Below are 13,488 nucleotides of genomic sequence, written 5' to 3'. Positions count from 1 at the left end.
AGACTTTTGAAAAAATCAGGTTTCTACTTTTTGAAAGAGAACTAGTCCTGTACTGTAGAGGAGTTACACATAAACTGGAAAGAAAATGCTGTTTGGAACATCCATCCGGAGTCAGGCCCTCATTCTAATTCCATGTTAAGGGGAGTGACACTTTGATGCTCATTAATCAGAGTGTCCAGCAACCCTAGAAAAGAGGGAATCAGAATTATCAGGGAAATTGACGATTTGGAAAATATCAGGCAATTATCAGGGAAATCATGAAAAAACAGAATAAACCAGGTAAAACTGTATAAAAAGTCAGGGAAAAATCATGGCAAAAAAAAAAAAGGATTGCGCTGCCTGGCAGAGTCACGCAAAAATGAGCATAACTCAGCTACCAATATTTCTCCACGGCTTAGCCGTTTGGTATGACGTCATCTACGACCGCGCCTTAACTTGATCGCAAGTTACAGGGAAATGTCAGGGAAATATCAGGGAATTTCAAAATCCTTTCTCCCTGGACACAATAAACAGGTGTTCTTGTTAGTATGGCAAAATAGCACTTAACAGTAATATTATTAATCAGCTTATTTTGTGCCAGTTTAAGGATCAGGGAAGAGCATTTCAGCTCAGCTCTGAGAAAGAGCCCTAAATGTTGCTTCTGTGGTAGCAATAATATTGGCTTACTTTCTTTCCTATTTTGTTCTTTTCCCCTCTCTAACTGATATACCAGAATTAGCTACTAGCAACACTGACTTGAAAAACAAGCCTCCAAAGTTGTGATACTTGGTGTTTCTAATCACAAGTGGAATGAGGTTAACAGGAATATTGTGGAAAGAGTGGAAACTAGAAATAAGACTTCTTACACGATGGATTCATCAGTTAAAAAATTAAAGTGCATCATTCTTCAAATACTTCTTTAAATTACCTACATAGCAGATTCTGGGGTTGTTGTTTTTTTCTTTTGGTTACCTGAAATGTTCTTATAGCAAATAAATAAAATGGGCTTCAGTAGTTTTTATAAGGCAGAATAATGAGGACATGCAAATATTAATTTTATATCTACATTATATTAACTATGTTAGATTGTCATTTTAGTTTTGCTACTGCAGGGCAAAATAACTGGTATATTTTGTTACCAGTTGAATATAGAATACTAACAATAATTGTACGCTTTTCATATAATTCTTTTTCCTGACTGTATTGCATCTTAAAAATGCTGTTCAGATTTAAATAAGTGGGAAAGAGTGTCAGATTTGAGGTTTATGCACGGTGATGAATTTCTTACTCCTTATCCATTTGTATGCACCATTTATGTTGAATTAAATTCATGCAAGCAAAATGAATGTGAAGGTAAGTTCAAATAAATTTTTAAAAATTGCCTCTAGCACATTCAATATTACAGGACTATAAAAATGCTGAAGATTTGTTTGTGTGAGAATAAGTAATATTGTATATCATACTATTTTCTTTGTATGTCAAACTGAAAGTAAAATAACTTGTATTAACAATTTCTCTTTCTCATAGGACAGATTACAATCTCAAATCTGGGTTTTTCATCATAGAAAGACAATAAGTTTTTACTTAAACTATCTTATGTTCTTAAACCTGACACAAGTTATTGAATCTGATTTTTTTTGTCCTATCCTACCCAGTTTATTTTGTAGCCCATGCTGGGAAAAACAGAATCACATAGCAAATTAGTTTTTTAATCTCAAAATGTCAGTATTATAATAGAACGAGTATCCTCAATATGAATACATATTTGCATTTATTGCAGTGGATTTACTCAGAATAATTCAAGAAATTGTAGTTGGTCATCCAACTTCCATTAATATTATTTTGGCACCAGTAAGTATTTTTCATGATGCAAGATTTCAAAATTTTATTTATTTATTTATTTATAATTTTATTTTTAATTTATTTCTTTATTTAAATCTATAGGCCACGCTTCTCCAAGTGGACTCAGGGGGGCTTACAGGAATAAAAGACATAAATAAATAAAATTATAAAAATTCAATATAAAACACCCAATAATAAACATTCATACTTCATGCATTCATAGTTACTGGCTATAGCAGAGTGTAACACTCAATGGCCCCAGGCCTGCTGGCAGAGCCATGTTTTTAAAGCCTTTCAAAAGGTCATGAGTGTGGGGCCCATACAAATCTCCAGGGGAATTTGATGCCATAGGAGTGGAGACGCCACAGAGAAGGCTGTTCCTCATGGCCCCGCCAGGCGACATTGCTTGGCTGACGGGACCTGGAGAGGGCTGACTCTGTGGGCTCTTATTGGCTGCTGAGATGTATGAGGCAGAAGACGGTCCCACAGGTAATCTGGCCCTAAGCCATCTAGGGCTTTATAGGTAATAACCAACACCTTGAATTGCATTTGCCAATTAGAAGCCAGTGCAGCTCATGAAGTGCTGGAGTTACATGGATGTATCAAGGTACAGTGTTCCCTTGATTTTCGCGGGTTCGAACTTCATGAATAGCCTATACCACGGTTTTTCAAAAAATATTAATTAAAAAATACTTCATGGTTTTTTTTCCTATACCACGGTTTTTCCCACCCGATGATGTCATACGTCATCACCAAACTAATAATTTTTGCAAATAAATAACGAAAAAAATAATTATTGTTAATAAATAATTATGTTTATAAATATCAGGATCACTAAGTGTGTTATTCAATGGTGAATACCAGTAATAATGGTGAGTAAATGGTTGTTAAGGGAATGGGATATGGTAATTTAGGGGTTTAAAGTGTTAAGGGATGGCTTGTGATACTTCCCATAGCCAAAAATGGTGTATTTACTTCCGCATCTCTACTTCGCGGAAATTTGACTTCACGGGCGGTCTTGGAACGCATCCCCCATGGAAATCGAGAGAACACTGTACACCCATGACTGCTCGCATGGCTGCATTCTGGATAAGTTGAAGTCTCCAAACATTCTTCAAGGGTAGCCCCATGTAGAGCGCATAGCAGTAATCAAGCCTCGAGGTGGTGAGAGACTGTAAAAGAGACTCCCTATCCAAATAGGACCACAACTGGTGTACCAGGTGACCCCGTGAAAACGTCCTCTTAGCCACAGCCGAGAGATGATGTTCTAGCCTCAGCTGTGGATCTAGGAGGACTCTCAAGTTGCGGACCTGCTCTGAGGGGGGCAAAATTCCTCCCTCTAGAGTAATAGATGGACAGATGGACTGGTCCTTGGTAGACAGGACCACAGCCACTCCATCTTGTCAGAGTTGTTGACCCCCATCCAGACCCTCACAGCCTCTAGGCACCAGCACATCATTTCCACTGCTTCACTGAACTGATATAGGGGTGGAGATGTACAGCTGAGTGTCATCAGCACACTGATGGAAACTCACCCATGCCAACAGATGATTTCACCCATGATTTCATGTAGATGTTAAAGAGTGGGGGGGGGGGAGAACTGACCCCTGAGGCACCCCACAATGGAGGTCCTAGGAGCTGATCTTTGTCCCTCACCCCAACACAAACTGCAACTGGCTGGAGAGGTAGGAGGAGAACCACTGTAAAACGGTGCCTCCCACTCCCAACCCCTTCAGCCGGCACAGAAGGATACCATGGTCGATGGCATCAAAATCAAGATTCCAATAGTTATTTCACTCTATGATAACTTGTAATGTTTATGATTCATTTTATAATGAATGAGGTTATTTTCTGTATTTGCAGGATATCTTAAACAATTAAGTATATAAAAATATGGGACAATTTAAAATATCAGTATAGAAATTCAGTTCTATGATGTAAACACATCTTCACTGAAACCTTTCCCACCATATGTATCCAAAACAAATTTTAGCTTGATAGTATTCATATTCATCTGAATATGTTCTTAGAACTTAAAATGAAACTTAATTTTTAAGAAGTGCATTATGAATAAAAGTTATTGAAATGTTCATTAATTTTTAAGGTATGAATATATTGTCTTTTTCTAGGGGTATCTAGAATATTTAGTAACATTTTTTTTGCTCTTTATATTTTTGCGGCTCATATGTGTGTCATATTTGATGTATACATTTGTTAATCTATTGCTGATTTTATTTTCAAGTGTTATATATATTTTAGGTAAAGGAGAATATAGGCAGTTCTCTAACCCTGTGAGTATTACCTTCCCATGTTTGAAAAATAAGATGATTTAAGAAAAACATTAGGAGTGCCCTTTGGAATTCACATCTAAATTCATATCTAATGCCATGTTGGTGCAGTGATTAGAATGCAATACTATGGGCTATTCCTGCTGATTTCAGTCTGCCTGGAATTTGGTAGTTTGAATCTCACCAGGTTCAAGTTTGACTCAGCCTTCCATCCTTCTGCGGTTGGTAAAATGAGGACCCAGACTGTTGGGGACATTATGTTAACTCTTGTGAAACACTTAAAGAGCACTGTGAAGTGGTACGTGAATCTAAATGTTAAGTAAAACAGGGAGAGAAAAGTGTTTATACATGTATCTAGATTAAGGTGACCAGACGTCCCGCATTCAGCGGGACAGTCACACTTTTTAGCAATTTGTCCCGCGTCCCAGGGCATTTTTAAAAAGTCCCGATTTTTTTCTCTCCCCCCCTTTTATTTTTCTTTCTTTTTATTTGCTCACTTCTCCCCCCTGTTGCTTGCTCCTCGACTCTGGCTCAACACCTTCCTGTGGCCACTGCCGTGGGGCTGAGCTGCCCAGGCAGCAGGCCTCACTGGCCACGACGGCAAAGGCGGGGGAAGGAAAGGGAAGTGCGGCTGAGGCATTCGCCCCCCTGCTACTCTAACAGCCCGTCCGCTGTGCTTGGGGGTGGGCGGAGGGATGGAGCAGTGTTTGCGCCAGGCGGGAAAACCTGTCTGCTCACCAGCTCGCCTGATGAATAAAGGTGGGTCCGTCTTGGTCCGGCATTTTTCCTTGCCTTTACCCCGGTGCCACGAGTGGAGAGACTGAAAGAGAGAGCAAGAGAGAGAGAGTGAAAAAAAGAGAGAGAGTGAGAAAGAGAGAGAGAGCAAGTAAGAGAGAGTGAGAAAAAGAGAGAGAGAGAAAGAAAGAGAGAAAGAGGGAAGGGAGAAAGAAATAGCAAGAGATAGCGAGAGCAAGAGTGTGAAAGAAAGCAAGACAGAGAGAGAGCAAGTGACAGAGAAAGAGAGAGAGCAAGAGACAGAGAATGAGAGAGAGTGAGAGAGTAAGAGAGAGAGAGCAAGAGAGAGAGCAAGTGACAGCGAGAGAGAGCAAGAGACACAGAGAGGGTAAGAGAGAGAGAGAGAAAGGGAGAAAAAGAGAGAGAGAGAGAAAGAAAGCAACAGCTGTAGGGAGCAAAAATTTGCATAGCCATCGCTGATTGGCTAATCCTGCCATGGGAGAAATAAACTTCTGTCAGTGGGTGGCTAGGCTACAGGGAAACCCTTAAAAGCAGCTTCCCTGCAGTCTGCTGGCAGTTTGTATTACATTTAGCTAGGAGAATAAAAGGTGCTCCTTCTTTCCCGAGCAAATCTAACACCACGTTTGAAGACCTCTGATCCAGGCAATTGCCTGCAAACAGAAAAGTTTCCCTGATTAAGAAAAAGAAACTAAAATATTGTTTCACGAACGCAAGGGTTGGCAACCTCAAACACTGAAATAACTATTTGGACCAGTTTCCACAGAAAAGAAAACACCAGGAGCCACAAAACCCTTCTCGTGCCTGACTATTTCCTGAGCGGCCACAGAACTAGCATATGTAGTGGAATTAAATGTTTTGTTTTCTTCTGAAACTTTTCTTTTCTTGGATTTATCCCTGGCTGACATATTGGGGATTGAAAAGCTCAATAAATCATGTGTCTGTGGGTATAACACACTGGCGTTTGTGATGCATATTTTGCGTGAAAGGGAGCCACAGCACGGGGATGAAAGAGACACATGTGGCTCAAGAGCCACGGGTTGCTGACCCCTGCACTAGGGCTTGATTATAATCTGGAAGTTGGTGTAGAGGAAATGTTAAAAAATATTAAGATAGTTTTGTGAAAAGGTACATATAGTATTGAGAGCCAGTTTGGTGTAATGGTTAAGGTATCAGACTAGAAACTCTGAGACTGTGAATCTTGCCTTTAATACTAAGCCAGCTGGATACAATTGAGCCAGTTACTTATTTTCAGCCCTAGGAATAAGGCAATGGCAAACCACTTCTGCAAAACTTTGCCAAGAAAATTGCAAAGATTTGTCCAGGCAGTCTCTAAGAATCAGACATGATGGAAGAAAATTTTGTTTATATTATTAGTTGGAATGATAATAAAGAGCCACATTAAAATGTTCTTATATTCCTTTTTATTTTTTAAGAATGTATACTGTACTAAACAAATAACACCCACTAGGATGACATTTGTTATCTGCTAGCATAGTACTGTACTGTGCAGATGTTGTTATTTTTTAAAATAAACTTTATTTGTAATTAATACATTTGACAATACATTGCCTTTTTAAAGACCCAAAAAAGAAATAACTTTAGAGAGAACATGGACATAGAAAGAGCTACCAAACAGAGAAGACTGGAAGACGTATTAGAAACTACACATATACAACACTATGTGAACAGGTTGGTAACATGGTTTTTGTTTCCTATTTGCTCTCAAAATGGTCATAATAGATCTATTTAAGGGCTATGCTAGGCTGCTAAACTCTTTAGGAGCATTGGTCTCTAAACCATTAGAGTAAATTAGGTGTTAATAGATGTGGCTTAATTAAATCAATTACACATCAAAGTCCCAAACTTTAATGGAAGTATGAGGAATTGCTAACTCCAGGAGCTCTCCCAATTATTAATAACAGGAAAGAATATTATCAGGAGTTCAAGAAGTTAATTAGTTTATTTCATCACATAAACACACCCCTATAATTAATTCCCTTCTATAATGGTATATGGAAGAGGCCTTGAGAGACTGGCCAAAAGGTGCTGCCATGGCAATGGTTAGATAAGAGACAGAATAGCCTGCATCTATATAGTAGGTGGGGCTGGAAGTTCAGAAGACATTCTGTGCTATGACACACATTCAAATGCTTAATTTTAGAAAGGAAATTCAGTGCATAATATAAATACTTTTGTCATGATTCAAAGGAAATAAAAAGGTACTATTTTATATGGAGAAATTATTCTGTTTTACATTTTCTTCAAATGCAGATTATTTCAGTTGAGCTGGTAAATTTATATTTCTCATCCTAGTAATAATTCTGGCTGCGATAAACTAATAAAATATATGCATAAAAGTTTTTTAAGAATGATTATTGCATGGGACAGATTGAACTAAATATTCACTGTACAAAATGTATTTATCATAAATAGTACATAGTAGTTTGATTTTTAAACCATTAAATAAGAAATCAACAAAGTAGAAAATAAAGTGAAAGGAAAACCTGGGAAGAAGTATGAGAACCAGAACAAACGGAGACCCCAAAGGCTAATTCAAAGTAGCAAATTCATATTTAATGTATAGCAAAATGATCACAAAACAGAAGGATCCTCAAGAATACAGTACTTAAAATGTCTCTTGAATGCTCAAAATGCACACTCATGATGAGAAGGTATACTTGGTTTTCAGATAATTATAGTAGAAGAAACATTGTTTTGCAAATTTTGATTTGGCAAATATGCATTTTGTAAAGGTATTCTAAATAGATGCTTCTATATTTGATCATTTTAAATGTCTTTTACAGAAATTTAGCTGAAAATGCTATGTTTATGGATACAAGCCAGCCGAATACTGAACTTGGCAGGACAGTACTTCAAAGAGATATGATGTTTCCAATGAAGGTATTGCAGAACTGCAAAAATCCACATTTGCTCTGTGAACATTGATATTTATAGAAACATCATCTTTCTAAATTCTGAATTGCAATTTCTAACATATTCGAGCCACTGTTTCTCCCCCATTTACACTGTGACCTTACTGGGAGTACATAATGAGATTTTATATAGTGGTAGCAATAGTACTTATATAATGCCCCAAAATGCTTTACAGCACTCTCTGGGTGTTTACAATGTCAGCATTTCCCCCAATAATTTGGGTTCTCTTTTTACCAACCTTGGAAGGTTGGAAGCTCAGTCAATCTCCGTCAACCTTGAGCCCTATCAGGATCGAATTCCAGGATGTGGGCAGAGTTAGCCTGCTGCGATACTGCATTCTAACCACTGTGCCACCATGGTTCCTATATGTTGTCACTTCAATCTTTTCTCTTAACATATGAATTCACATTTTTCCTTATTAGTCACAATTGCAATTTATGAATAACTTCTATGAAAAACAGGCTACAAAAAAGGGGATATAAGAACAATATAAAATTGGGGTTGTATCCATATTAGGGAAAAATAATAAAATACTGATTTTTTTTTTAAACCTCAGACTCAATCAGAAGAAACCAAGTATTCATGCTGTAGCTCTCTCATCTCCACCAATGGTTATAATGTAAAAGCTTCAGGTAACTACAAAGATGGCATAAACATTGGGAACTTATTTTAACTTATTAACTATCCCAATTTTAACTGTAATTATTAATGCTACACCTTGTGAAAATCCTTATTATTTGTAAAAAACCCAGCATGGCATGGTGGCTTGGAGTACTGGGAGAATCTGTGAACATTGGTTTAAAGTCCTTCTCATGTAGCTCATGGGATGCTTTGGTCAGATCAAAATCTCTGAATCCAACCTACTAAATTACTCAGTAAAATGATATAAAGGATTAAAAACAATGGAGTAGTACATCAAATTACTGAGGAGATTAAATCTAAATGTTTGGCTGAGTTCATCTCTAAATCTGCACAATGTTGCCTCAATTCAATTTGTTAGATTAAAGTATAAAAGTGCACACATTAATTTTCCTTCCTCCAAGGGAAGTACAAGACTATATATATTATAAAGAATAATAGATTGCTAATTTGTGACAGCTAATATAAATACTGTTTACAAAAGGATCATGACCATGTTAATGCCCTGTAAAATTGTATAATGTAAAATTGCATTACCCATTAACAACTCTGGAAGCAGCTTCTGATATGGAAAAGAAATCAGAACAATTTCTGGAAGAAGATCCTTGGAGGGAGCACCCCATAAATACAATCCCCTCTTTTCTCTCTGGTTATCAAATTACTAACCTGTACAAACTAGCAAGGCATTGTTGATCCTACATATTCTTTAGAAAATATCTTTCATACGGTTTTCCTATTTCATACTTATTAATAGGACAACCTACAGAAATTAACAGGACAAAAAATGCAGAGAACTATAAACAAGAGAGACATATGCCAACTTCACAGAATGGATCAGAGCAAAGAATGGAGATGAAAAAAAAAGGATTCTTTGAATACCTAAAAAGGTATTGTAATTTGCACCTTTATATTACTTGTATTTCTTGTGGCTGTTGCTTTGGTATATCCCTTAGAGTAGCTTTGACTAAAAAGATTTATATATTCATACAAATCCAATAAATAAATAAATTCATAAACAAGGAAGTAAATAAAAAAGCACAAAGACATCTTGATTTTGTGACTGGAAAGTATAGTAGCCAGTGTCTCTAATAAGATATTTAACCATACCATGGATAATAAGATATGTTAACTCTAAAATTCCTTGAGGTTGTTAATTTATTGTTACACCTTTTTGTGTGTACATGATGATCACAGTGTTAAAAGAAAACATTAATATTAAGTATTAAAAGAAAATATTTTTTCCTAGTTTTTGTATGGAAAGAGCCACAGTGAAGGGAACATAAATTGTAAAATGGGTATTGAAAACCTTTCAATCATTGAGATATTATTTTTAAGACCAACCAAAATAACCAGAGGATGCTGCAAGTTTTCTAGTTCAATAAAACTCATTTCTTAACCAGATGTTAAAGATGCAGTTTACCCCTGAAAGTCAATCCTAAAATGGAGGTTATGGATGGTATACTGAATCTATGTTAAATGTTAATGGAATATACTTAATCTTTGTTAGCATATTTTTCAACATCCACTCCTCTAGAACAGTGGTCCCTAACCTTTCTGGAACCAGGCACTGGGTTTGCAGAAGAAAGGGGTTTCCACGGACTGAGGGGGTGGAGGTGTTCAGGTGCAACCTAGATCCCATGCATGCAAGATGAAGTTTCACTTGCATGCCTACCTCTTGCATTGCCTAGGTCCTAACAGGCTGTGGTTCAGCACTAAACCACGTCCTGGGGGGTAGGTTTGGGGACCCCTGATGTAGAAGAAGTTTTTTTAAAAAAATTGAGAAGTTCATAACATGAATAAGCTGTAAATTCCTCTCCTCTACAAGGAGCATAAGACTTAGTGTTGATTTAATAGTTAAGTGATAGACAGGATTGTATCTTTATAGTGGTGCAATAATCTTTATGTGTATATTGCAAGTAAAAGAATGAAGATGGGATGTGATTACAGAAGCTTTACAAAGAAAACACAGTACAAATATTCTTGCATGCAGTAAAACAGGCTGCCTTCTTGGAAATCTTTGTTTTTTAATGTTATTGATGTTCTGTGTTGAGCAATGCTCTAAGTACATTTTTTTGTCCCCTATCAGCGCTCTCTTTTCACAGTTCCTTTAACAAAATTGAAGGCAACGATCAAGCCTTTTGAGCTCCTTCTATAACTGCAAAGATAAGAGATGCCTCTTCAGGAATATAGAAATTCCAAAGAAAGGAGCTTGCTGTTTGACTTAATACAGTTATTTTAAAAACATTGCTTTAGGATCTCATATGTGCATATTGTTTATATTATTATTTTACATTGAAATGTTTAACATAAAATCAATAATTGTCATTTAAAGTTCTTATTTAAATTACATTGTTAGTATTAAAATTACTTAAAAAATAAACATTCAAATCCAGAGTTGCTAATTCTTCTTGTTGAATTTTCATTGGTATAAACATGTTTAAAATAACTAATTAATGTCTGTATAACATTTTTTAATATTTACTATTAAAGGTTAAACTAAAGTGTCATAGAACTCCTGATACTACCACTGGCCATTTATATTGCTCCACCTATATTGAGACTTACCGATCTGTGCCACGCCACTCATCTCTTTAGGGATAGGTAGCATTATACAAAAGCATAGAAAAGAAGTAAAAAGTGATAAGCCAAAGGATGACAAAAAAAGGAGGAAGAAATTTGATTGACATCAAACCATTTATTCTGCATCTCCATCTGTTTCTGTTATTAGAAACAATTAGACTTTCACTACCTCAGTCTAGGATGAGACCTCAAGTTCAATTCTGTAAAGTTCTGCATTAGAAGTGGTACCAAAATTTTTACTACCACACTGTGGGCGTGGCTTATGCAGGATGCCCTGCATCTTCTTTCAACATCTTTCAGTGCAAATTGGGTGCTCTAGGATGGAGCTCGATTTTCGCTACCCACTCTGTCCACCCCCCCTCCGTGCAGCAGGCCACCCTGGTCATAGCCCAATTCACGCCAAAGTTTTAAAATTAAACATGGAATTTCTTACTTACTCTTGCTTCATTGCTTAACTCAGTATTTCTCAAGCTTTGGCAATTTTAAGATGCCAAGAATTCCCCAGCCAGCTGGAGAATTCTGGGAATTGACCTCTACACATTTCAAAATTGCCAAGATTGAGAACCACTGTATAAACTGATACCATGGTAATGTACTGTACAAACTGTACAAACTCATACCATGATAATGCAAAAAGGAACCACAAAAGCATATAGAAACTACTTTTTTCTATAATTGCTCAACCTCTGATCTATTTTGATAGTCCAAAAGAAGAATTAGTTGTATATTAACCTTTTGGGGAGGGCTCATACAATAGGCACTGGCAATTGCTAATTATAGATAACATTATTTTAAATCATTTTTTTATTCTTACAACACTGATTAACTATATATTCCTACCACTTTTAAAACACCACATTTATTTTATTCCTCTGTAGATGAGAACTTTAGGCCACTACAAATCTGTTTCCTCACAGAATGCTTTCTAATTATCTTTACTTTTAAAAAGTAGATGTCGTCAGAGCATTAACATGAGAAAATAAAATACCATCTTTCCTATGGCTAAAAATTGTGATTTAATGATATAAATTAATAGACTGGTTCTCTAGTAGAGAAGACTCCAATCTTTTTCTTAAGATAGAGATTTCTTAAAAGCAAAAATAAGAAAGCCACTCTGGAATTAGTAAAGAATTGTAGTGGATTTTTCATTTCAGTGGCATGCTTGAATTTTTTTTCACAAAATAGCCTTTCTTGCCACTTTGTTCAGCATAACCAGTTCTTTTCTTATAAGAGGTCCTTTGTTGCTCTCTACTGGCTCAGGTTGTACTTTTACAAAGAACAGCATCATCATGATATCCTCGGAGTAGGAATAATAAGGCACTTTATATTCTTTTCCTGGAAAAATACTAAACTTGCAAGTGTTGAGCTTTGAAGAAAATGCCTTAACTGAATAAATAATGGCATAGTAAGTTCAATATTTTGTGAGTTCTAGTAATATGTTAGGCATGAAAGCCGACTGGGTGACTTTGTATCAGTCACTCTCTTTCAATCCCAATCCGCCTTACAGAGTTGTTGTTGCAGGAAAAATAGGAAATGGTATTGGGTATGATACCACGTGGAGATATTTAAAAATAATATGTATGTATGTATGTATGTATGTATGTATGTATGTATGTATGTATGTATGTAAGTTAAGTAAGTAAGTGAGTGTATATTTCGTAGTATACAGTATATGGAATTCCAATAGGGAGCTGGAGCTGCTATGATGCAAAATTGGATGCTTAACCCTTAGTTCGTCCAGGAGAAGTCTAATTTTGATCATTCTCCTCCCCCTTCTTTAAAGTAGACATTACAGAATTTATACTTTTACCTTCCATTCCATGCTGCTTTTCAATGTGGATACATCACTTCAGTATTTCTTTCCTGCCTGCTGTCTTGAACTACATCTGTGAGAAAGGAAAATTAGAATGCAAGATAGTAAAGTTATTTAAAACGAAGAAATGTGGTCTGGGTACAAACACACATATGCACACATACTTAAACACTCTTTCATGCTACTTGAATATTGTGTTATCTATTCTAAGAGCTAGTAGAACTGTTAGGACTTCTTCATGTCCCAATATTATTTGTTTATACTACAAATGCACTTTTTTTCTTTTTTTTAAAAAAGGAAATTCAGTCAGGGATGAGATATTGCAGTTTATGAGCTTTAATTCCGCCAGAGTAATTTTCTCCTCTTTATCTAGTGCTAATGAGGGTCAGACGGAAAGATACAGGAAAGAAAAGCAAATCCTATTTAAACATGCTGCTTAATGTACCTTGCAGCAAATTACCCTGTGAATTGCTACTCTTCACAGCTTTGATACCAAGCAATCTCTGTCTTCAGCTGGAGCTTTGGCAGATAAGACATTAATAAGTCTCAGAGTAACATTGGTTAATCAAATGAGTTGCTGACGCTTCTCTCCTGCCCCAAGACAGCACCAATGGATTTAGTGTCAAAGGTTCACTATAAAGAGTAGAAGCTGGCAAC

General features: G+C 36.4%; 1 protein-coding gene across 2 annotated transcripts in view; it reads left to right on the top strand.

The window, feature by feature from the left end:
- MAJIN (membrane anchored junction protein) overlaps nucleotides 1–10,698 on the top strand; it is a 53,609-nt gene extending 42,911 nt beyond the window's left edge. For both annotated transcript variants that reach the window (XM_070747052.1, XM_070747051.1), the window contains exons 5-11: nucleotides 1,207–1,332; nucleotides 4,081–4,112; nucleotides 6,445–6,554; nucleotides 7,670–7,766; nucleotides 8,356–8,431; nucleotides 9,193–9,325; nucleotides 10,525–10,698. In XM_070747052.1, the coding sequence (XP_070603153.1) occupies nucleotides 1,207–1,332; nucleotides 4,081–4,112; nucleotides 6,445–6,554; nucleotides 7,670–7,766; nucleotides 8,356–8,431; nucleotides 9,193–9,325; nucleotides 10,525–10,549 (599 nt within the window). In that variant the 3' untranslated portion in view covers nucleotides 10,550–10,698. The remainder of the gene's footprint in view (nucleotides 1–1,206; nucleotides 1,333–4,080; nucleotides 4,113–6,444; nucleotides 6,555–7,669; nucleotides 7,767–8,355; nucleotides 8,432–9,192; nucleotides 9,326–10,524) is intronic.
- Nucleotides 10,699–13,488: the final 2,790 nt, after the last annotated feature.

Source organism: Erythrolamprus reginae, chromosome 3 (assembly GCF_031021105.1).
Source record: "Erythrolamprus reginae isolate rEryReg1 chromosome 3, rEryReg1.hap1, whole genome shotgun sequence".
NCBI lineage: Eukaryota > Metazoa > Chordata > Lepidosauria > Squamata > Dipsadidae > Erythrolamprus > Erythrolamprus reginae.
Note: the sequence above shows the minus strand (reverse complement) of the source record. Positions and strands in the feature narration are given on the sequence as shown.